This window comes from Lutjanus erythropterus, chromosome 18 (assembly GCF_056507025.1).
Source record: "Lutjanus erythropterus isolate fLutEry1 chromosome 18, fLutEry1.hap2, whole genome shotgun sequence".
NCBI classification, from domain to species: Eukaryota; Metazoa; Chordata; class Actinopteri; order Lutjaniformes; family Lutjanidae; genus Lutjanus; species Lutjanus erythropterus.
In genome coordinates, this window is record NC_139334.1 from 280,001 (window position 1) to 304,194 (window position 24,194).

Genomic DNA, 24,194 nt, shown 5'->3' on the forward strand with positions numbered 1-24,194 from the left:
TCTTGGAATATACAAAGATTCTGGGTGGAACCAGCTGGGTGTGTTCTTGATAAAAACCCTTTAAATATAAAAAGGGAGAGGGGTTCTAGATAGAACCTCCAGAGAGGGAGACCATCTTACAGGGCTTCTAGGGGAAACCTTTCACAGATGGTTCTAGGTAGAACTCTTTCAAAGGGTTCCAAGTGAACTTTTATAAAAAAGTTCTAACAGGAACCAAAAACGGTTCTCCTACGAGGACAAGCTGAAGAACCCTATATGGTTCTAGTTAGCACCCTTGTTTCTAAGGGTGTGTGTAATGCTGTCACAGAACGTACCACACATACAGGAGTTTTGGGGTTTTAGAATCAACCCAGGGGGTTCTACCAGGAACCGTTTCGTATTATGGAACAAAGAACCCCTGAAAGAGTTCCTAAGAGATTTCAACAATCCTTGAGGAACTCTTTCTTCTACAACAGGTTCTGTGGATGAAAAGGGGTTCTTAATGGAACCCCTAATGGAACCTTTGACAAACCCTTTCTTCCAAAAAGAGTTCTTCAGAAGCAGATTGTTCTGGGTAGAACCACAGCCCTTCAGGAAGAACCCTTTTGGAACCCTTATTTCAGAAATGTCCCACAGAGAACCGTTTAAATCTGAGCTGGTCCTCACAGAGATAGAAACACACACACACACACACACACACACACACACACACACACACACACACACACACACACACACACACACACACACACACACACACACACACACTCTCTCTCTCTCTCTCTCTCTCTCTCTCTCTCTCTCTCTCTCTCTCTCTCTCTCTCTCTCTCTCTCTCTCTCTCTCTCTCTTGCATATTAACTGGTGGTCTCTGTGTTGAATGATGATGATGGGATGTCTGCTCCATCGTCATGACAACCTGCCGTGGAGACGCTGCAGCTTGTTTGCCAACAACTTGTTATTCAAACAGGGTCCCTGTGTGTGTGTGTGTGTGTGTGTGTGTGTGTGTGTGTGTGTGTGTGTGTGTGTGTGTGTGTGTGTGTGTGTTTACCTCACTCCTCCTCTGCTCTCTCTCCTGAATCAGATCCTGTTCCAGTCGTTTACACTGCAGAGACACGATCAGGATTATTATTGATCTGATCAGCTGATTATTAACATCATATAAACACACCGACAGGAAGTGACACCTGCTGACAGGACTGATGACATCATATATTACTGTTATATATCTTGTAGCTAAGGCACCAGCACCTTTACACACTTTTCATTGTACATATTTTTAATAACGTGTAGTTTGACCAACGTCATACTGAAGTAGAACCAGCTGGAACAGGCCTGGGAGGTAAAAACATGAAAAACCTGTCAGGATAGTGAAGCTTCACATCGGTCGATATCGATACTTATTGATCATGTAGGTTGTGACTTATGACATGTTGTGTCCTCCAAAGGTTGGAAGCAGCTGAGGTGATAAAATGAGTACCAGGAAAAGTTTCTCCTGATCGTCTAAAGATAAACTCCTAAAACTGTCCAATGACTTTTAAAGAGACAGACATTAGAAAAAGTTTACAAAAGGGCCAGATTGAGATCACTAAAGGGCCCGGATTTGGCCCACGGGCCGCAGAGTGTGAACCCTCCGTTTGTCATTGAACATTTTAAAGTTTGTCATCAGAAGTTTTTCATCACGTCTGTTTGATACAAATATAACCATCACAAAGTTTTAAAAAGTAACGGTACCCTCAAATCCTGCTGGACGCTCCACCAAGCTCCGCCCGAATCCACCAAGCTCCGCCCGAATCCACCAAGCTCCGCCCGAATCCATCAAGCTCCGCCCAAATCCACCAAGCTCCACCCAAATCCACCAGGCTCCGCCCAAATCCACCAAGCTCCGCCCAAATCCACCAAGCTCCACCCAAATCCACCAAGCTCCGCCCGAATCCACCAAGCTCCGCCCAGCATGTTACAACACAAAACAACAGGAAGGAGAGACCTCACGGAGACGTAGGGCGAGAGGAGACAACATATAGATGAACTTTAGACAAAACATTTAACTGAAACAGTAAACGTGTGTGTATGTGTGTGTGTGTGTGTGTGTGTGCGTGCGTGTGCGTGCGTGTGTGTGTGTGTGTGTGAGTGTGTGTGTGTGTGTGTGTGTGTGTGTGTGGGTGTGTGTGTGTGAGAGCTGTCTTGTTAATGCAGACACATAAATGAGGGATTTAATGAACATAACTGAAAAACATTTCACACTGCGAGATTCTGACAGAACTGCAGGTTTCTGTTTATTTATGAATTATTTATGAAGTTAAATCGATTCTGTTCGTAGCTCAGACATTTTTCAGGTTACAAACAAACTGCTGGGAAATTTTACACTTAAACAATTTATTAAGTTCAACAGAAATACTTACTTATTGTATAAAATTACATATTGACTGATTTAAAAAAATTCCCAGTATATATTTTATTCCATTTAGATGTAATCAGATTAATCAAACATCATCACTGTAATCAATCTGACATTAATCCATTATTCTGTGGTTGTATAAACATTTAATTATTATTAAATTATTCCTGTTTTCATTTGAGTAAACATGAAGATTAAAATAAAAACTTTTGAGATCTTTAGTATCAACATAATCTGCCCGGCGACAGGTGACTCCAGCTGTTAGCAAAAAACAGTGGACTGGTCCTTTACAGAGCAGTCTGTGGGAATCAAACCGACAACCTCCCCATGTGACGTCCAGGTGAGCTTTAATAACCTGTAATAACCTGTAATAACTTGTCATCACCAGATATTAACTCAATAAAAAGCAGCAGCAGCTGTCATATGAGACGGCCGCAGACAGACACACACAGACTGGGAGCGCTCAGGGAGATGCCTCCCCCACTTTTCTAATATTTCCCAGAAGTCCCGGCTGCGGCAGGGAGATAATCCCTGAGAGATGAGGAGAGGGAGCGAGGGATTGGCGAGCGGCGGGGGGGAGGAGAGGAATCCTCCAGCATGGAGTGTTCTCTCTCTTCTTCTTCTCCTTCGAGGATTACAGCGGCATTTGAAACATATTTCAGCACGCCGCGGCAGCGGAGCGAGGGCGGGATTAAGGTGTTACCATGGAGGGGTGGTGTTAACGCAGAGGGGCGGGGTGTTAAAAGATGGCGGAGCGGTGATATTGGCGGGGGTTAGCAGCAGTAGGCTGGGTGATACTGAAGTGATACCAGAACAGACGGGAGTTTTGTGAGGTTAATGGAGGCAGGGGTGGGGGGGGGGGGGTGTTCAGGTGTGAGGCGGATGGGGGCGGAGCCAAGACAAGCAAAGATGGAGGTGGTTTCACACTTAAACAGGTTCAAAGGTTTGTTTCATCTCTACAACAACCGCTTCATCAGTACAAGTACAACCTCATCTTTACAAGTACCACTTCATCTTTACAAGTACCACTTCATCTTTACAAAAACCACTTCATCTTTACAAAAACCACTTCATCTTTACGAAAACCACTTCATCTTTACAAAAACCACTTCATCTTTACGAAAACCACTTCATCTTTACAAAAACCACTTCATCTTTACAAGTACCACTTCTCTAAAAGTATGACTATCATTTCTAAAAGTACCACCTCACATCTACAAGGACTGAATCAACACTAAGAGTACAGCTTCATCTCTACTACTCTACCACTTTATTTCTACAAGTACCCCTTTATTTACAAGTACCACTCCATCACTACAAGTCACACTTCATTTCTCATTTCACTTTCATTACTCTACATGTACTTCTTCAATTCTACATGCAGTGTTTCTATAATTACTGCTTCATCCCAAATATTGCCTCATGTTTCTGAGTATCACTTCACCACTACGAGTACTTTTTCTTCACTTCAAGTACCCCTTCAGTACTACAGGTACTCTTCATCTTCATCATCATCTTTCTCCTATAGAAGCGACGTTCTACCTGTGAAGACAAAGCCGTACTCGTAAAGTTCCTCTTTAAAAGTACTACTTCCTCTCTAGAAGTACTATTTGTAGTACTATTCTTCACTCTGTTCCATTCCTCCTCTGCTCCCCCGATGACGGTTGCCATGGTTTCCGCTGTGCAGCAGTGCTGCTGTGGGTCGGTTACCATGGTGACAGCAGTCCATCACAGTGAGGGAAAAGATGAAAGTTTCTGATCTATCAGACACATCAGGCGGAGGCGGAGCTTCTGAGCCACTGCTCGGCATGCTGGGAGCTCCGCCCTCCCTCTCTCACTCTCTCATCTTGCCCCTCGATCGTCCCCCTCTCTCTCCCTCTCTGTCATCCCTCCATCAGTCAGACGTCTCATCTTTTTCATTTCTGCCCCCCCCCCCCACCCCTCCCCACACTGATCCTCCCACAGAGAGCAGTATATGAATCCAGATGAATTGTGGGTAATAAATCCAGGACTCTGCAGGTTTTGGTAATAAACTCTGTGAAGTGAACTTCGATAATAATCAGCCTCCAGAGGAGTGACGGACGGGAAGACGAAAATCTGGATTTTCTTCTCCAAACTTCTGAATCATCCTCTGAACATCAGCTTCGCTTATTGATTATCGACTGACACTTTAACCTGATGTCATCACCGATTAGAACCTGAAGAAAACAAACCTGACGGAACGTTTCTGCTTCAGAAATCCAGTCCAACTGATCACACTGAGCAGAATATACAGTAACGTACACGACTGATACTGTAAGAGAACGCATCAGAACATAAAAACACACCGCAGTACTTTATTTAAATAATCAACCAACAGATCCAACGTTTCTTTTTTCTATTTCAAACGTCAGAATTAATTTTGAGTCGCAAAAATTTTCATCTCCATCTGCTGATGAAGGTCACATGATGGAGCTGATGAGAACTAGCTGTACAGGTGTGTGTGTGTGTGTGTGTGTGTGTGTGTGTGTGTGTGTGTGTGTGTGTGTGTGTGTGCGTGTGTGTGTGTGTGTGTGTGAGGACTAATGGATTTGCTCAAATTATTATTCTTCAGTTACATTAAAAAAATGAATATCGGCCAATAATATCATCCAGATTTTTTTTAAAGTGTCCAATCACTACGTGTGCATCAAATATTCAGCACGTCTGATAAACTGGAGAGGAAACTGTTGACATCACTCAGGTGATGTCATCCAGGTGAAATAACAAGGCGAAACACACACACACACACACACACACACACACACACACACACACACACACACACACACACACACACACACCTGCAGAGCATCCGTCTGTCTGATTTAAATGTGTGTCCATCAGCAGCTCCTCCGTCTCTGAAGCAAACACTCAGCAGAGAGATTACATTCAAATAACACACACACACACACACACACACACACACACACACACACACACACACACACACACACACACACACACACACCTGAGCAGACAAACAGGTGTATAAACAGCGAGTGTTCAGCAAACATCCGTCTCACGTCAGCCTCGTCAGGTCGACTCAACCTGACTGTCAATATTTGTCTCCGCACCGCTTTGTTTTCACACCGTTTAAAATATTCATGTTCAGATTCAAACTGCAAATATTTGAGGTTTGGGCTGCCGGGGCCTCCGTAACCCGGCCGCCGCTACGCACCACGCAGAGCGCCACGACAGGCGCCGCACCGCGCCACAACAACCAGGTTAAAGAGACGACTTAGAGGTGGTGTTACCTGCAGACAGACTGAACTCAGACAGGGACAGACTGACAGTGGAGAAAAGTCTCAGAGACTCTGAGGACACACAGAGAGGAGACAGAGGAGAGACAGACAGGAGACACAGAGAGGAGACAGAGGAGACAGAGGAGAGACAGAGAGGAGACACAGGAGACACAGAGAGGAGACAGAGGAGACACAGGAGAGACAGAGAGGAGACACAGGAGACACAGAGAGGAGACAGAGGAGAGACAGAGAGGAGACACCGTCTGACGGGGGACACACATCACTGTTTACACTGTTCTAATTAAAAATATTAAAGTTTGAACATTTACTTTCACTTTAATGAATTTACTCAAAACATTTTTTAAATACAATGTTTCTAAACTTCGAAACGTAAATTATCTCAACAAAAGATCAGCAGCTCGTGGAAATTCATGTGTGCGGACAGACAACTTGAGGACATAATGTCTCCAGACATGGCTGTCACCTGATTATACTTACAGTAAACAGACAGACGGACAGGTAAGTGGACTCACCTTGGCCACAGAGCCGTCTCTCTCCTCCATCACGGCCTTCATCTCCTGAGCAGTGATGTCATGTCTCCGTTGCCTCACCAACCGCAGACGCTCAACCAGAACTGAACCAAACTGTTCGACTTCCTGGACGGAGTCGGCGTCGCAAACACACTGAAGGAGCTCGTCAACATCCTGACAAATAAGAAACAGGCATCTGATTAGATCAATAATCTGAGTTTAAATCACAAAAACAACAAGCACACCGCTGTTATATTGATGTCATGTGAGTGTTTTTACCATGTCAGAGTCCTCAACATGAAAACTGTCCAACCTGAAGAGAAAAAGAGAGAAAGGTTTGGTATTCTTCATCAGATTCAGGATCTGTTTGAAAAACTGTGGTTTCAAGGTCAAGTTTATTTATATAACACATTTAAAACAACCGAGGTTTGCCAAAGTGCCGTACAATCGAGAAGCACTGAAGTATTAAAATACAACTATAGAAATGGAAAGTAGAATATTAGAGTGCACAGTACACAAAACATGTAACAATAGAAAACAAATAAAGTGCATAATAAGCACAAAGTTCAATAATTCATTCAATAATTTCATATCAACATTTCTGTAAATCTGACGAACAAAAGCCAGAAAGACATTTGAATAAGAACTGAAGACCACATCTGATAACCACCTACAGCTGACTGATAACCACCTACAGCTGACTGATAACCACCTACAGCTGACTGATAACCACCTACAACAGACTGATAACCACCTACAGCCGACTGATAACCACCTACAGCTGACTGATAACCACCTACAGCTGACTGATAACCACCTACAACAGACTGATAACCACCTACAGCCGACTGATAACCACCTACAGCCGACTGATAACCAGCTGACTGATAACTGACTGATAACCACCTACAGCTGACTGATAACCACCTACAACAGACTGATAACCACCTACAGCCGACTGATAACCAGCTGACTGATAACTGACTGATAACCACCTACAGCCGACTGATAACTGACTGATAACCACCTACAGCTGACTGATAACTGACTGATAACCACCAAAACCTGACCGATAACCACCTACAGGTGACTGATAACTGACTGATAACCACCTACAGCTGACTGATAACCACCTACAGCCGACTGATAACTGACTGATAACCACCTACAGCTGACTGATAACTGACTAATAACCACCTACAGCTGACTGATAACTGACTGATAACCACCTACAACAGACTGATAACCATCTACAACAGACTGATAACTGACTGATAACCACCTACAGCTGACTGATAACCAGCTGACTGATAACTGACTGATAACCACCTACAGCTGACTGATAACTGACTGATAACCACCTACAGCTGACTGATAACTGACTGATAACCACCTACAGCTGACAGATAACTGACTGATAACCAGCTGACTGATAACTGACTGATAACCACCTATAGCTGACTGATAACTGACTGATAACCACCTACAGCTGACTGATAACTGACTGATAACCACCTACAGCTGACTGATAACTGACTGATAACCACCTACAGCTGACTGATAACTGACTGATAACCACCTACAACAGACTGATAACCATCTACAATAGACTGATAACTGACTGATAACCACCTACAGCTGACTGATAACTGACTGATAACTACCTACAACTGACTGATAACTGACTGATAACCACCTACAGCTGACTGATAACTGACTGATAACCACCTACAGCTGACTGATAACTGACTGATAACCACCTACAGCTGACTGATAACTGACTGATAACCACCTACAGCTGACTGATAACTGACTGATAACCACCTACAGCTGACTGATAACTGACTGATAACCACCTACAGCTGACTGGTAACTGACTGATAACCACCACAACCTGACCGATAACCACCTACAGCTGACTGATAACTGACCGATAACCACCTACAGCTGACTGATAACTGACTGATAACCACCTACAGCTGACTGATAACTGACTGATAACCACCACAACCTGACCGATAACCACCTACAGCTGACTGATAACTGACTGATAACCACCTACAGCTGACCAACAACTAGTAATAGGTTACAATAAGCCACCCAGAGGTCATAGAAGTTCCAAATGTTCTGTGTGGCCATATTTTGATCAATTGACTGATACAAACTGAACTGAGCAAAGGCTTGAAAGAGGCTCCTGCACTTCTGCATGCAGTCTGTCAGCTGATATGTTTATCATTTATGTTCTTAAATTTCTACACATTTAGAACATGTAGCGATTTCTGCTCTGGGGCCCCTGGTACTTTAATCCACGTTGCCGCCGCTGACCAAATTAAAGCTGGACCTCCGCAGCAGCCTGTTAGATGACCTGAGCGCCGCGCACGGCTGCAGCAGCTGTGCAGTAATTTCGTCCTGCGCTCCCCGAAGTCCACCTGAAACTCTCCATCATTTTAAAATCACTGCAAAGCTGCGAGGGCGTCGGCCGGGCGGACCGCTCTCCTGTTCAGGAGTTTATTTCTTCCTCTGACAGCAGCCATGATGGTGGCCGTGGAGCTGGTAACTAGCTGATCTCCTGCCTCTCCTCCTGGGAAGCTCTTTTCATTTAGCCTGCTGCTGTTTTTCTGTAATAAACTGTAATAAGGTGGCCGAGGCGGCTCCGCTCTGCAGGGAACAGCAGGTAATGAAAGACCAGCCGCCTCCAATAAAGCTCCTCTAACACCCTGCTTACAGCCCATCCAGCCCGGCTCAGCTCGGCTCGGCTCGGCTCGCTCCACAGTCGTCATTAACGCTCCCACACACACACACACACACACACACACACACACACACACACACACACTCAACAGAAACACAGACAGCAGCCATCAATGGGATCCATTGATCCCAGTGAGAATAAAATCTTCATCATCAGTTCAGAAAAGTTTCAGCTGTCAGAGGACACAGTCTCCAAAGGGACTCTGTTATGATGGGCAGCTCATGTTATTTTAAAGTTTCTACTGACGGGACTTTAATGTATGTACACACGAATACTAGTACGAGGCTGACTGCGTCACGTGTCTGCGTCCTCTCTGTGTAAAACAGAGACGATGTTTGTTAAATGCAGGGACGCTGAGACAAAGAAAAACTTCTCTAAGTGGACAATAACGTATGTCGTTTTATATCGTGGACTGAATATCTCATCTCATGATAAATTTACCCAACGATATCTACAGAGACACGACAGATTCTGCTCTTTTTTTAACTTAATCTGCATACAAAAAGTTTTATTTCACCGGACCCAGACTTGATAAACTCACAGTCTGTACAGGTTTCGTTCAGTTTGTCTCCATCACGTCCTTTTACAGCAGAGTTTCCCAACCCGAGACTCAAGATCCCTTCAACCGGTCACCAGATAATAAAAGGAGATAATGGACAGTTAAATTATTACATTAATATCACTGATGTGCAACGATAAGTTGAACTAATAACTATAAGTCGATCAGGAGAATCTTTAGTCGGCAGCAGCTCCTTCATAAAAATGAAAACAAGTCTGAACTCGAGCTGCTGAAGCAAAATAATGCTGAATATGTTTATTAAAACAACGAGCTGCTAATCTGGGATTACAAGGGTTCTTTGTTCTTCTGCAGTTTTGCACATAATGTTTCTTTTGTAATTGTAAAAACAAATAAAGTGGAGAAATTTTTTTTAAAAAGTTCACTGTATTAAACATTTAAATCTACCTTCACAGATCAGTTTTTAAAACCAGCCTTATTTAATAGGCAGGAAGTAACTAAGTAAAAATACTACATTACTGTTCTTCAGTAGAGTTTTCATGTTTCTTGTTACTTTAGTTTGAATGACTCTGAGGTTATTGATTATTGTTATTTTGCATCGTGTGCCGCCTTCAAACATCAAAAATGATGGACGGAACAATAAGACAGAAAATCCTATTAGTGTCAAACAAAACAGTCAAATATATGGAAAATCACTGCGAAAGAGACATAAAAGAAGTAACAAGATGAAAACAACATAAAAGACGTAGGAAGACAACAGTATGAAAGACAATGTAAAGACCGAACAAAACAAAAATGACATAAAAAAAGAGCCTGAACTTTTTCACTTTTACTACAGTAAACAAGTTGAATCAGTACTTCTACTTTTACTCAAGTATCTGTACTTATACTGCAGTAAAGACTGAGAGGACGCCTTTGGCTGCAGACTGAACAATTACTATATTAATTCAAAACTAATCAGCGGATTATTGAATGAAATCATAATCATTACATCGCCACGACAACTGACTGTTACGTCATCTGAATGACATCGTTGGCCATCTTTTAATCACCTGTAATGACCTCAAACTATTTTCTGACCTTTTATGGACAAAATTAACGATTGATCACTTAACTGTCAAATAGATTGATCGATTAAAAAAGGCAGATATTTCCTGTTTGATGAATGAAAACAAACAGCGGCTTTACATCATTCACACACACAAACACACACTCTTCAGTCTGAAACACACATTTACAAAAGGTATTACAGGCCGCCTCTTTCCATTAGGAAAACACACACACACACACACACACACACACACACACACACACACACACACACACACACACACACAGAGTAACACACTGTGGGTGCTGACAGATGGAACATGCTCCTCCATATTCGCTCCCTCATAAAGAGGATTGTGGCCTCCAATATCAATTACCCTCTCATCCTGGGGGGTGGGGGTGGGGGGGGTGTTGATGGAGTGATGGAGGACAGGGGGAGGTATAGACGGAGGAGGTGGGGGAGGGGTATTATCTGTAATTAGATTTTCTGGTCTATTTGGAGGCTCCTCGAGGAGGACGAGAGCTCGTTTCACAGCTCTTAACAAGACTGAGGAGGTGAATAATGAAGAGGAGGAGGAGGAAGAGGAGAGGAGAGTAGGAGGAGAGGAGAGGAGAGGAGAGGAGAGGAGAGGAGAGGAGAGGAGAGGAGAGGAGAGGAGGAGGAGGAGAGGAGAGGAGAGGAGAGGAGAGGAGAGGAGAGGAGAGGAGAGGAGAGGAGAGGAGGAGAGGAGAGGAGAGGAGAGGAGGAGAGGAGAGGAGAGGAGAGGAGAGGAGAGGAGAGGAGAGGAGAGGAGGAGAGGAGAGGAGAGGAGAGGAGGAGAGGAGAGGAGAGGAGAGGAGAGGAGAGGAGAGGAGAGGAGAGGAGAGGAGAGGAGAGGAGAGGTTTGCTGTTTTCCTCCTGCATATAAACACATGTAAATAAATGAATCAACATGTTGGGGTTTGTTTGTTTGTTTGTTTGTTTGTTTGTTTCCTCTGAGGACAAACAGTCACCTGATCACAGAGACCTGCAGCTCTTTTTAAACATCCATTATTGATTATTCATTATTATGTATAAAACTGTGATATGACTTTAACAATTTAAACAACTTGTGTAAAAAAAAATAAATTAAAAAACACAACTTGTAAAAAGTTTTCAACCCATGTTTGATTGAACAGAACAAAGATATTTAATGTTTGACAAGACAAAAACAACATAAAAGATGAAAAAGGGGTAAAAAAGACAAGAAATGTCATAAAAGATGTGACAAGACAAAAACCATAAAAGTCAAAAATAAAACAAAAACAACATAATTTAATATTTAATGATCAAAGTGATAAACTGTCCATTAATACTGAAAGGTTCATACGGGGATTCAGAGAGACACGTGCCGCCATCACTGACGTCTTCCTCAGAGACGTCCCTGATAATTTCAGAGAGACGATGCTGAGACACATTGTGGACGTGTTCCAACAGCGTGTCTTCGTAGTAAAAGAGTTCAGGTACTAGACTGACCTGCCTGAAGTTACCTTTAAAACTGGACATTTACAAAAAACAATAAATTATTAGTTTGAACAGGAAACACTTTGTATCATTGTTTTTACACTTGTCTGTCTGACGAAGGGACTCTGAGGGTCAGAGGTCATCATGGTGACTGTGTGTGTGTGTGTGTGTGTGTGTGTGTGTGTGTGTGTGTGTGTGTTGCGTACTCAGAGGCCTGCTGCAGTTGGCGCGCGCGAAGCACGGCCTCGTCCCTCTCCTCATTGGCCAGCAGGAGTCGTGACATCAGAGCCTGATCCCTGTCTTTCTGAGCGGCCAGCACCTCCTCCAGCACAGCTGAGGAGACGAGGACAGGAGGAGACGAGGACAGGAGGAGACACGGAGAGGAGACAGATCAGTCTCAGGATGAATTCAGCGGAAACATCAACCTGCTTCTGTCTCTCCTCAGACCGATCGTCCAATCAGAGCTGAGACGTGTTTATTAGCACTGATACTGTGTGTGTGTGTGTGTGTGTGTGTGTGTGTGTGTGTGTGTGTGTGTGTGTGTGTGTGTGTGTCCTGTGGTCCAGGTGTAATAATGCAGAAATGACCACAGCTCATATGAGACTCAGAGAATCACGATGATGTGGCGCAGCAGTCATGAAACGGTCTGAAACGATACCGTACCGCCCTCTCATTCGTCCGTCAGGGTGCAGCCTGGGTCGCCATGACAACAGATAAAATACCTCCGTTATGAAAACATTGGACCGATCTCACATCTCAGCTGTACCTGAAACAACCCGTCTCATCATGGCCGCCGCACCCTGACCTTTTGACTGACAGCTCACTTCAGCCAATAGGAGCATCCGTGTCCTGACCGCAACTCACAACAGCCAATGAGAGTCCAAGATGACAGGAAGAGGACGCCGTTCTTGTTAGGCTGAATGAATTAGGATAAACATCTAACTGTGATGATTTTGACAAAAGAAGAAGTAGATGGAACAACGCGAACAATTACGTGAAGTACGTAACAAGATAAAAGAACGCGAGAGATGTAACGACAAATACATTTTGTAAAAGACAAAAACATATCAAAAGATGAAAAAGATGTAACAAGACAAAAAGTGGCGTAAAATACACAACGTCCACGTCTGTGTCAAGGCAGAGCAGTCATTACACTGTCATAACTGTGTCATTACACCTGCCATGAGCATGAAGGAGTCCTTACGAACGTTTATGACTGTTATGTCACATTTAATGTAAAGTTGACTTTGCGTCTTTGTTGAGCTGAGCTTTTGTCATTTTACGTCAAAGTTTCCACCAGACAAAACCACGTCGAACAAACTGATCACCGCCCTGATTATTGATTCAATATCCATGAATACTTTTTTAATTGGTTACATTCTTAATAGCAATTAATTGATTAATGATTAATATCGTCACTCCGAACGTGCTGCTGCAGCGTTTTGTTTCTGGCAGGGATGGAAGTATCTGATTACAAATACGCATGTTACTGTAATTAAGTAGTTTTTTGGGGGTCCTTGGGGTAATTGTAGTACTCGGTACGCGACTATGATTTTAAAAGTAACTAAGTAGATTACATCTTGTAATGAATACTCGAGTAAGAGTAAATGTACAGACTTGAAAATCTACTTATAAAAGTACAAATACCCCCAAAAATCAGTCAGTTTTTTTTTCAGTGACACAAACTGAAGATGAAATCAAACGTGGACGAGACTGTTTCTGAGATAATCCCACACCCACACACACACACACACACACACACACACACGCACATGCACACACACACACACACACAGCTCAGTTAAATCAATATTACATGTGATTACTGGTTAAACACACACACAGTTCTGCTAAACTAACAGCTGCTTGTTAACTGTCACCTCGTTACCACTGCTGTTGTTTTAATTACTGTGTGTGTGTGTGTGTGTGTGTGTGTGTGTGTGTGTGTGTGTGTGAGTGTGTGTGTGTGTGTGTGTTGGTATTAAACACTGTGCATGAAAAAATAATTCAAATATTGAAGAAGTGGAGGTTGGATCAGATCTGATTAAGAGGAGAGTAAACTCCCAACACCTCCCTCCTCCCTCCTTCCTCCCTCCTTCCTCCCTCCTTCCTCCCTCCTTCCTCCTCCTCACCTGCAGGTCTCTCCCAGTCTCAGGCCTCCCTCTGCTCCTCCCTCAGCTCCCCCTCCACCTCCCACCTCCCTCCTTCCACCTCCCTCCTCCCTCCTCCCTCCTCCCTCCTCACCTGCAGGTCTCTCCCAGTCTCGGGCCTCCCTCTGCTCCTCCCTCAGCTCCCCCTCCTCCTCCCTCCTTCCTCCCTCCTTCCTCCCTCCTTCCTCCCTCCTTCCTCCTCCTTCCTCCTCCTCACCTGCAGGTCTCTCCCAGTCTCGGGCCTCCCTCTGCTCCTCCCTCCCTCCTCCCTCCCTCCTCCCTCCTTCCTCCCTCCTTCCTCCTTCCTCCTCCCTCCTCCCTCCTCCCTCCTTCCTCCTCCTTCCTCCTCCTCACCTGCAGGTCTCTCCCAGTCTCGGGCCTCCCTCTGCTCCTCCCTCAGCTCCCCCTCCCTCCTCCCTCCTTCCTCCCTCCTTCCTCCTTCCTCCTCCTTCCTCCTCCTCACCTGCAGGTCTCTCCCAGTCTCGGGCCTCCCTCTGCTCCTCCCTCAGCTCCCCCTCCACCTCCCTCCTTCCTCCTTCCTCCTCCCTCCTCCCTCCTCCCTCCTCCTTCCTCCTCCTCACCTGCAGGTCTCTCCCAGTCTCGGGCCTCCCTCTGCTCCTCCCTCAGCTTCCCCTCAGCTTCCCCTCCTTCCTCCCTCCTTCCTCCTCCTTCCTCCTCCTCACCTGCAGGTCTCTCCCAGTCTCGGGCCTCCCTTTGCTCCTCCCTCAGCTCCTCCTCCACCTCCCTCCTCCTTCCTCCCTCCTTCCTCCTCCTTCCTCCTCCTCACCTGCAGGTCTCTCCCAGTCTCGGGCCTCCCTCTGCTCCTCCCTCAGCTCCTCCTTCCTCCTCCCTCCTTCCTCCCTCCTTCCTCCTCCTTCCTCCTCCTTCCTCCTCCTCACCTGCAGGTCTCTCCCAGTCTCGGGCCTCCCTCTGCTCCTCCCTCAGCTCCCCCTCCACCTCCCTCCTCCTTCCTCCCTCCTTCCTCCTCCTTCCTCCTCCTCACCTGCAGGTCTCTCCCAGTCTCGGGCCTCCCTCTGCTCCTCCCTCAGCTCCTCCTTCCTCCTCCCTCCTTCCTCCCTCCTTCCTCCTCCTTCCTCCTCCTTCCTCCTCCTCACCTGCAGGTCTCTCCCAGTCTCGGGCCTCCCTCTGCTCCTCCCTCAGCTCCCCCTCCACCTCCCTCCTCCTTCCTCCCTCCTTCCTCCTCCTTCCTCCTCCTCACCTGCAGGTCTCTCCCAGTCTCGGGCCTCCCTCTGCTCCTCCCTCAGCTCCTCCTTCCTCCTCCCTCCTTCCTCCCTCCTTCCTCCTCCTTCCTCCTCCTTCCTCCTCCTCCCTCCTCCTCACCTGCAGGTCTCTCCCAGTCTCGGGCCTCCCTCTGCTCCTCCCTCAGCTCCCCCTCCACCTCCCTCCTCCTTCCTCCCTCCTTCCTCCTCCTTCCTCCTCCTCACCTGCAGGTCTCTCCCAGTCTCGGGCCTCCCTCTGCTCCTCCCTCAGCTCCCCCTCCCTCCTCCCTCCTTCCTCCCTCCTTCCTCCTCCTTCCTCCTCCTCACCTGCAGGTCTCTCCCAGTCTCGGGCCTCCCTCTGCTCCTCCCTCAGCTCCCCCTCCACCTCCCTCCTCCTTCCTCCCTCCTTCCTCCTCCTTCCTCCTCCTCACCTGCAGGTCTCTCCCAGTCTCGGGCCTCCCTCTGCTCCTCCCTCAGCTCCTCCTTCCTCCTCCCTCCTTCCTCCCTCCTTCCTCCTCCTTCCTCCTCCTTCCTCCTCCTCACCTGCAGGTCTCTCCCAGTCTCGGGCCTCCCTCTGCTCCTCCCTCAGCTCCCCCTCCACCTCCCTCCTCCTTCCTCCCTCCTTCCTCCTCCTTCCTCCTCCTCACCTGCAGGTCTCTCCCAGTCTCGGGCCTCCCTCTGCTCCTCCCTCAGCTCCTCCTTCCTCCTCCCTCCTTCCTCCCTCCTTCCTCCTCCTTCCTCCTCCTTCCTCCTCCTCACCTGCAGGTCTCTCCCAGTCTCGGGCCTCCCTCTGCTCCTCCCTCAGCTCCCCCTCCACCTCCCTCCTCCTTCCTCCCTCCTTCCTCCTCCTTCCTCCTCCTCACCTGCAGGTCTCTCCCAGTCTCGGGCCTCCCTCTGCTCCTCCCTCAGCTCCTCCTTCCTCCTCCCTCCTTCCTCCCTCCTTCCTCCTCCTTCCTCCTCCTTCCTCCTCCTCACCTGCAGGTCTCTCCCAGTCTCGGGCCTCCCTCTGCTCCTCCCTCAGCTCCCCCTCCACCTCCCTCCTCCTTCCTCCCTCCTTCCTCCTCCTTCCTCCTCCTCACCTGCAGGTCTCTCCCAGTCTCGGGCCTCCCTCTGCTCCTCCCTCAGCTCCCCCTCCACCTCCCTCCTCCTTCCTCCCTCCTTCCTCCTCCTTCCTCCTCCTCACCTGCAGGTCTCTCCCAGTCTCGGGCCTCCCTCTGCTCCTCCCTCAGCTCCCCCTCCACCTCCCTCCTCCTTCCTCCCTCCTTCCTCCTCCTTCCTCCTCCTCACCTGCAGGTCTCTCCCAGTCTCGGGCCTCCCTCTGCTCCTCCCTCAGCTCCTCCTCCACCTCCCTCCTCTGCAGCTCCTTCTCTTTCTGGACCAGCTGATCCTGCAGCTGGAACACAGCGGCATGTTCGACACGTACGTTTGCAAAAAAACACTTTAGGTACAGGTGAAAAAAACAGGCGGAGCACACAGACCACACGCTCCACCCGTTTTTCCACTGACAATTTTGTAACAGGATCAATTAATTGATTCATGTATTGATAATAAAAAATAACTGTTACAGGGAACACTTGAGTTTTATGATGTAAACTCAACTGTACATGAGTGCGTGTATTTACCTTCTGGTTGATGTCTCTCAGAGCGTCGAGCTCCTTCAGCAAAAACGAGACGTTCTTGTCTCGGTCAAAACTCTGAACTCGACCGGACGCCGTGATTGGTCCAGGTGTGACCTCCCACTGAGGGCTGCAGGAGACAACCGTCGGTTAAAACAGAGCCGACTACAGACACGGTCTGAACTTTAATCTGCTCTGTCAGTCTGGACAGTCGAAAATATCCATTTGGATTAACGCAGCTCTGAAATTAGTCAGAAGAAAATCAGCTGCTAACTGTTTTGATAATTGATTAATTGTTTGATTGAATCACTGGGCCTCGTGCAAGAACCACCTGTACGAACAGATTTGTTCTTCAGTGACTGATTTTAGGATTTTCTTGTAATTTGAATTTTCTTTCAGATACGAACAAAATGGACGAGTGGTCTGGACCTCTTCTGTTTTCATGAATGAGCTCTTCCCGAGATAAAAGGGCAGGAAGTGCATCCATATATGGTATTATTGTGGCGTTAATTATGCTAATTTCCAGTCTGATGCACATCTGTAAGTTTAACCTGACATGGCGAGATCGTGTGAGCGCTACACGAAAAAAGTACGAGAAATGTCCGATAAGAATATGAAAACGTTCTAACATGAGGTTCAACATCTGGTTGCAGCTTCTTAAAGGGATAGTTCACCCAAAAAAGAAAATTCAGCCATTATCTTGTCATCTTCATGCAGACTGAAGGTCAGGTTTAGTTTTTTTAAGTCATATTTTTAGTTTATTTTTTCAGGCCTGATTAAAGTTCTACATGAAAAGCTTTAAAGATTTGAAAAAAAATAAACTGTCAGATTGTCAGAGCTGAATATTCTCGAGATGTTTCACCTCCTCTGCGTGAGCGAGGAGCAGGTCAGCTGGTGGTCAGTGAGGCTCCGATTGGTCAGGGCTGTGGTGACATCATCTCGGTGAGTGTTTCATTAGAGGTTCACCTGTGTGTAGTCGGGTCAGGTGTTTTAACCTCACATTATCAGCCGTGAGGAGCGGAGATGAAGGTGGCGGTGGCGGCGGCGGCGGCGGGTTATGAGGCGTTGGTTGCTTTAATAAGCAGCGACTGATGTTCGCCTGTAATTCTCTCATATCACCTTAAAGGTCAGACTGCTTCTTAGCGTAATAAAGCGGGTAAATAAGACACTGAAATATGGCTGACACTGTCTTCTGTAATTGACTGTTTCTGACTTTATAATATCAGCTGCTTCTAATCAACTTTGCTCTCCTGCCGCTTCGACTGCTTTTACTATCTTTCTATTTCTGTGCGCCTCTCTGACGCTCGCACTAATCAAATCAAATCTAAATTTAATAGGTCACATTTCACACAGTGATGCAACTCAAACTGCTGCACACATTTCATTTGAAAATGCACCAAAAAGACACAAAAGACATGAAAAGAAACACACGAATTAAAGAATCTAAAAAAGGCTGAAGTTTAATGAAAAGCAATAAACTTTTTAATAAATCTGCTCCTCACTGTAGAAACATTATAAACATGTTAACAGTGTGAAAAGAAACCAAAGAACGTCAACCAGATTATTATTTAGACCTTTTAATAATCTATAGATCTGACAGACCAGCTCTCTTTTTTCTTTTTGTTCTTTAGAGACCAAAGGACACGAGCACTTTCACTTCACAGGACACTTTCATACTTTTCACTTTCACTTCTTCAGTCTCAGAAAATTAAACTTAGACTGGTGAACTAATCCAGAGCAACATCTTAGACAGCATTAATTAAATATTAATAATTAATTTAACTGAGCAGAATTTCTGGTGCCAGACGACTAAACATGAACACTTTGACTCCTTTCACCACCTCCACCGTTTCTCCTTCAATGAGCACACACTCCTGCACGCTACAGACAGAGTATTAGTAGTATTAATAGTATTAGTATAGACAATCTCACCTGTCATCAGTGCTGACCAGGTGTCTTCTGAGGGCGGGACTACCAGGACCTCTGGATGCTCTTCCTCCATCAGGGCCGTCTCCATAGCTCTCTGCCCGAGGAGAGGGGCCTCGGCTGGGGACAAGGTCCATCTCCATCTCCCCTGCACCTCCTGGAGGCCTGGAGGACAACAAAGAGACAGGAGAGACAGACCTCCTGTCTTTGAGAGGAGAGACAGGAGAGACAGACCTCCTGTCTCTGAGAGGAGAGACAGGAGAGACAGACCTCCTGTCTCTGAGAGGAGAGACAGGAGAAATGGACCTCCTGTCGGCCAGAGGTGAGGGGGAGCAGGAGGCTGGACGCTCCTGGAGGTGCTGAGGGGCTGGAGACAGACAGACAGACAGACAGACAGACAGACAGACAGACAGACAGACAGACAGACAGACCTTTCTGTCAGACAGACTTTTCTGACAGGAAACCACCGTTATATAAAACAAACATCACTCTCTACAAACCAACCAAACTCCTCTGACAAAATCAGTCATTGTAGCTGACAGAACAGAGGAGTTGTTGGTCTGCTGCTGCCTCATCTGTTAGTGTGTTTGTGTTACTGTGAGACTGATTTTGTCAGAGGAGTTTGGTTGGTTTGTAGAGAGTGATACATGGTCAACGATGGGGTGAGAACAGATGGACGTTACCTTGAGGCCAGTCAGTGTGGTCCAGACTCAGGCTGATCCCAGATCTGATGTAAGAAACAACAAACAGAAGATTAATCAACTAATCATTGCAGCTGTGACAGAAGGTGGTGAATTTTCCCTTTAATGACGTCCCTCTCAGGACAAACTTGTCTGCGTTCAGACTGCAGCTTTAATAGAGACCATGAGACGTGTTGTATGTACCTGTCAGCGCTGCTCAGTCTCTGTGTCCCAGCTGACGGGAGACGCTGTCTCAGCTCCACGTTCACTCTGGGATTAGCTGAAAACATAAAACACACACTGAAACAAACTGGAGACACAACAAGTGTTCACATCACACAACCTGTCTGTCTGTCTGTCTGTCTCACAATATCTTGTCTTTCTGTCTTGAGTTGTCTCTTGTTTTGTCCTGTTTGGTTTTGTTTTGTCTCGTCGTTCTGTCTTTTTTGTCTTGTCTTTCTGTCTTGGTTTGTCTCATTTGGTCGTACCTGTCTTGTCTTGTTTTGTCTTTCTCATTTTCCTGCCTGTGTCTGTCTGTCTGTCTCTCTGTCTGTCTCTAGTGTTCAGTAATCCTGTCGTCATGTCGAGATTTCTAAATACTTGCAGCTCATCAGCAGAACAAACACAGCTTTAATATCTCGTTAGGCCTCGTTAAGGATGGTTGACGGCTCTCGTTAAAGAAATCCACCAATCAGAGCGCAGCTCCTCAGGTGTAATTAAAACAGAGGCAGAAATCACGTTAAACGCTCGTTAAGTCAAAAGTAAGCAACCACACACAGATCTCACACACACACACACACACACACACACACACATACACACACACACACACATACACACACACAGCAATTAACACACTGACAGCGTGTGTGTGTGTGTGTGTGTGTGTGTGTGTGTGTGTATGTGTGTGTATGTGTGTGTGTGTGTGTGTGTATGTGTGTGTGTGTGTGTGTGTGTGCAGCAGCAGTCTGTCCTCTGCAGGAACCATGTAGAAGACAGACAGGTGGACAGATGGGTGGGCAGACAGACAGACAGGTGGACAGACAGGTGGACAGACAGACAGACAGACAGACAGGTGGACAGACAGACAGACAGACAGGTGGACAGACAGACAGACAGACAGGTGGGCTGTTGTACTTAACGAACCAATGAGCTTTGAGTCCTGCAGAACGTTTGAGACAGAAAGTGAACGGAGCGATGACATGAAAATTATTCAGACTGCCTCGTTTTGTTTTGTCTTAACTGTGACCGGATTAATTAATTGTGAAAATTATTGATAGATTAATTGATCATGACAGTAATTGTCGGGTTTATTCATTGATCCACAGCTTAGAAACAAACCAGTGAAACAATCAACACCGTGAGGCTTCAGCCATCAGAAGAAGACAGATCCTCGGTGGCGGTCTGATGAGGTCACGGCTGGAAACTGTACATTATCAGTTAATGGTCTTTAATCAGTTACAGCGAGTAATCAATTATTAATACCTCTCGACCAGGTCAGACTCAGAACAGGAAGAGGTCCTTCAAAGTAAACTTCAACCAGAACTTTTGACTGATATAATTTGTGATGTTAGAATTAATGATTGTTTTAGTATTTTAAACATGTTAAAATGAATCTGAACGTGAACCAAACAAAGATGTTTTTTAGAATCTGATGTGTAGGACAAGACGTCTCTGTCTCACCACATTCATTCAGTTTAACATTTAAAGACACATTTAGTCTTGAACAAATATCACTCCTCCTGTGATGTGAACGTTATAGAGAGTCATATTGTGATTTCGATCAAATCTGGATTCACTGTGAACTCGAGTTTTTCAAACGTCTAAAACTCTGCAGCTCAGACCAAAACTGTCCAGGCGGACAAACAACACTGCAGGTCAACATGAGGTGAACTGTCCCTTTAATGTGTCTTCAGTTCACCTGTGATGGTGGAACATGAAGCAAAATCTGAATCTGTGGAACACAGTCTGGTTCTGCCACAGTTTGTCTTATTTTATTTTGTCGGTCTGTCTTGTCTTATCTTGTCCATGCAGATGGACAGATAAACATGTGGTGAACTGTCCCTTTAACGTCTCTGTGACGGTGGAACATGCAGAACAATCTGAATCAGTGAGAACCAGTCTGGTTCTGGTTCTGTTACAGTTATTGAACAATTTCCTCTTTTTTTTTCATTGTCACTTTGAAACTTTTCTCATTTCCTGTCGTTCGTCCTCTGCCCCCCCCACGCCCCCCCCCCTCGTCCGTCCCCCCCTCAGTGTGGACTCAGAGCTAATTGAGCTGTGCGGCGGCTCCTCTTATTATTCATGTACAATTACAGATGTGATAATGTCTTAAATCCTTCTAAATGACCGTTCATGCCTCGCGCTCGCTTTGAAGTCTCGTCAAAGATGGAAAAATCTGCAGAAAAAAGGGAAAATACAAAGGCCAATCAGAGGACCAATCTGCATGAGCCAATGAGGAGAGGAGGGGGGGGAGGCAGGGGGTGCGTGTCCCCCCCTCCTCCCCCTCTTCTTCTTCATGTAATATAAACTAAAGTCCATTAATTTTTTAAGCTGTATTTAATACATTTTGTGGGGAAAGTTTGGTGCAGAGAGTGTCGGGTGTTCCAGCTGACTGCATGAATATTAATGACGGTGTTACGATGATTAAAGAGGCTTCAGCTCAAATCCAACACAATCCGCCTGTGATCCGCCCGCCACACCGCCGCCGCCACGCCGCCACCGCCACACCAGCACCGCACATGAATTTAGATACCGACATTAAGCCCGAGAGACACACACACACACACACATATGTATGTTAACACACGCAAACATACAGTAGATACTGATGTACACACAGGTTTCATCCTGTTAAAGTTTCTTCAAGCTCATCAATCAATCTGATTAATCAATTAATCTTTTCTACTGAAAAATAGATCCAAACACGTGAGAACAGGTGGAGCTCCACCTGTTCTCACATTAATCCATTGATCGATCAGTTGTGACCACGGACGTACACATGCACACGTCACATCGCCGCCATGTTTGTTAGGTCCAGACTGACCTGTGAACAGATCCATCTCAGTGAGGATCTGTGTGTGTTCAGAAGTCGGTCTCGACCCGACAAATATGGCGTCAGCATCGATGCAAAATCCAAAGAAGAAGACGGCGTCTACATATCAGTCACAACTTCAACGACGATCAATAATTATCGATAACCCACCCATATAAAACTTTCAGCCGTATCACCCAGGCCTAACATAATGACTAACTTAATACACACACACACACACACACACACACACACACACACACACACACAGGCCGGTCAGTAGATTAATAACATGACAGAAGATGACAACAAAGGCCGAGCGAGGCTGAGAGTGAATGAGGAGAGAGAGGGAGGAGATGGTCGTGTGAACTGTGTTTAATCTGCAGAGTGGGTGGTCCACGCACACACACACACACACACACACACACACACACACACACACACACACACAGTGTATTGTTAGATGAGGGTGGGCTGCAGCCTCTGATTTGTTTGAACAGACTGAAGTAGCTGCTATTCATGTCCCTGTGCAGGAATGTGTGTGTGTGTGTGTGTGTGCGTGCGTGCGTGCGTGCGTGTGTGTGTGTGTGTAGCAGCTGCTCAGTGATCAGTTCTACTTGTTTGTGTATCAATAACGTGTCATTAAGATGATTAAAGGTGTCAAACTTTATTTGCTGACAAAAAGTTTTGACTTTAAAATGATGACGAGCAGAAGAAGAAGAGTCGACAGCAAATCTGTTCCTCGCTGTTCTTCACTGTTCCTCACTGTTCCTCACTGTTCCTCACTGTTCTTCTCTGTTGACCTAAACACGTTAAATAAATCAGGAGTAAATATCTAATCTATTATCTATATTGATCAATGTAATCACCATCATTGATGTAGAACAGTAGGGTTCTCTGATCTGGTTCTACAGCTCTGGTTCTACAGCAGGAGACTCCACTGATGTTCTGGTTCTACAGCAGGAGACTCCACTGATGATCTGGTTCTACAGCAGGAGACTCCAGTGATGATCTGGTTCTACGGCAGGATGATCTGGTTCTACAGCAGGAGACTCCACTGATGATCTGGTTCTATGGCAGGATGATCTGGTTCTACAGCAAGATGATCTGGTTCTACGGCAGGATGATCTGGTTCTACGGCAGGATGGATCTGGTTCTACGGCAGGATGGATCTGGTTCTACGGCAGGATGATCTGGTTCTACGGCAGGATGATCTGGTTCTACAGCAGGAGACTCCAGTGATGATCTGGTTCTACAGCAGGATGATCTGGTTCTACAGCAGGATGATCTGGTTCTATGGCAGGATGATCTGGTTCTACAGCAGGATGATCTGGTTCTACGGCAGGATGATCTGGTTCTACGGCAGGATGATCTGGTTCTACAGCAGGAGACTCCAGTGATGATCTGGTTCTACAGCAGGATGATCTGGTTCTACGGCAGGATGATCTGGTTCTACGGCAGGATGATCTGGTTCTACAGCAGGAGACTCCAGTGATGATCTGGTTCTACAGCAGGATGATCTGGTTCTACGGCAGGATGATCTGGTTCTACGGCAGGATGATCTGGTTCTACAGCAGGAGACTCCAGTGATGATCTGG

At 46.1% G+C, this 24,194-nt stretch overlaps 1 protein-coding gene across 1 annotated transcript in view; it reads right to left on the reverse strand.

The window, feature by feature from the left end:
• mipol1 (mirror-image polydactyly 1) overlaps positions 1 to 19,852 on the reverse strand; it is a 36,270-nt gene extending 16,418 nt beyond the window's left edge. Inside the window, exons 1-10 of the mRNA XM_084743129.1 lie at positions 19,767 to 19,852; positions 19,566 to 19,609; positions 19,153 to 19,249; positions 18,889 to 19,080; positions 16,963 to 17,086; positions 16,628 to 16,733; positions 12,177 to 12,303; positions 6,448 to 6,481; positions 6,172 to 6,342; positions 1,029 to 1,082 (exon numbers count right to left, since the gene is read on the reverse strand). Coding sequence (XP_084599255.1) covers positions 1,029 to 1,082; positions 6,172 to 6,342; positions 6,448 to 6,481; positions 12,177 to 12,303; positions 16,628 to 16,733; positions 16,963 to 17,086; positions 18,889 to 19,080; positions 19,153 to 19,249; positions 19,566 to 19,609; positions 19,767 to 19,852 — 1,035 coding nt within the window. The remainder of the gene's footprint in view (positions 1 to 1,028; positions 1,083 to 6,171; positions 6,343 to 6,447; positions 6,482 to 12,176; positions 12,304 to 16,627; positions 16,734 to 16,962; positions 17,087 to 18,888; positions 19,081 to 19,152; positions 19,250 to 19,565; positions 19,610 to 19,766) is intronic.
• Positions 19,853 to 24,194: the final 4,342 nt, after the last annotated feature.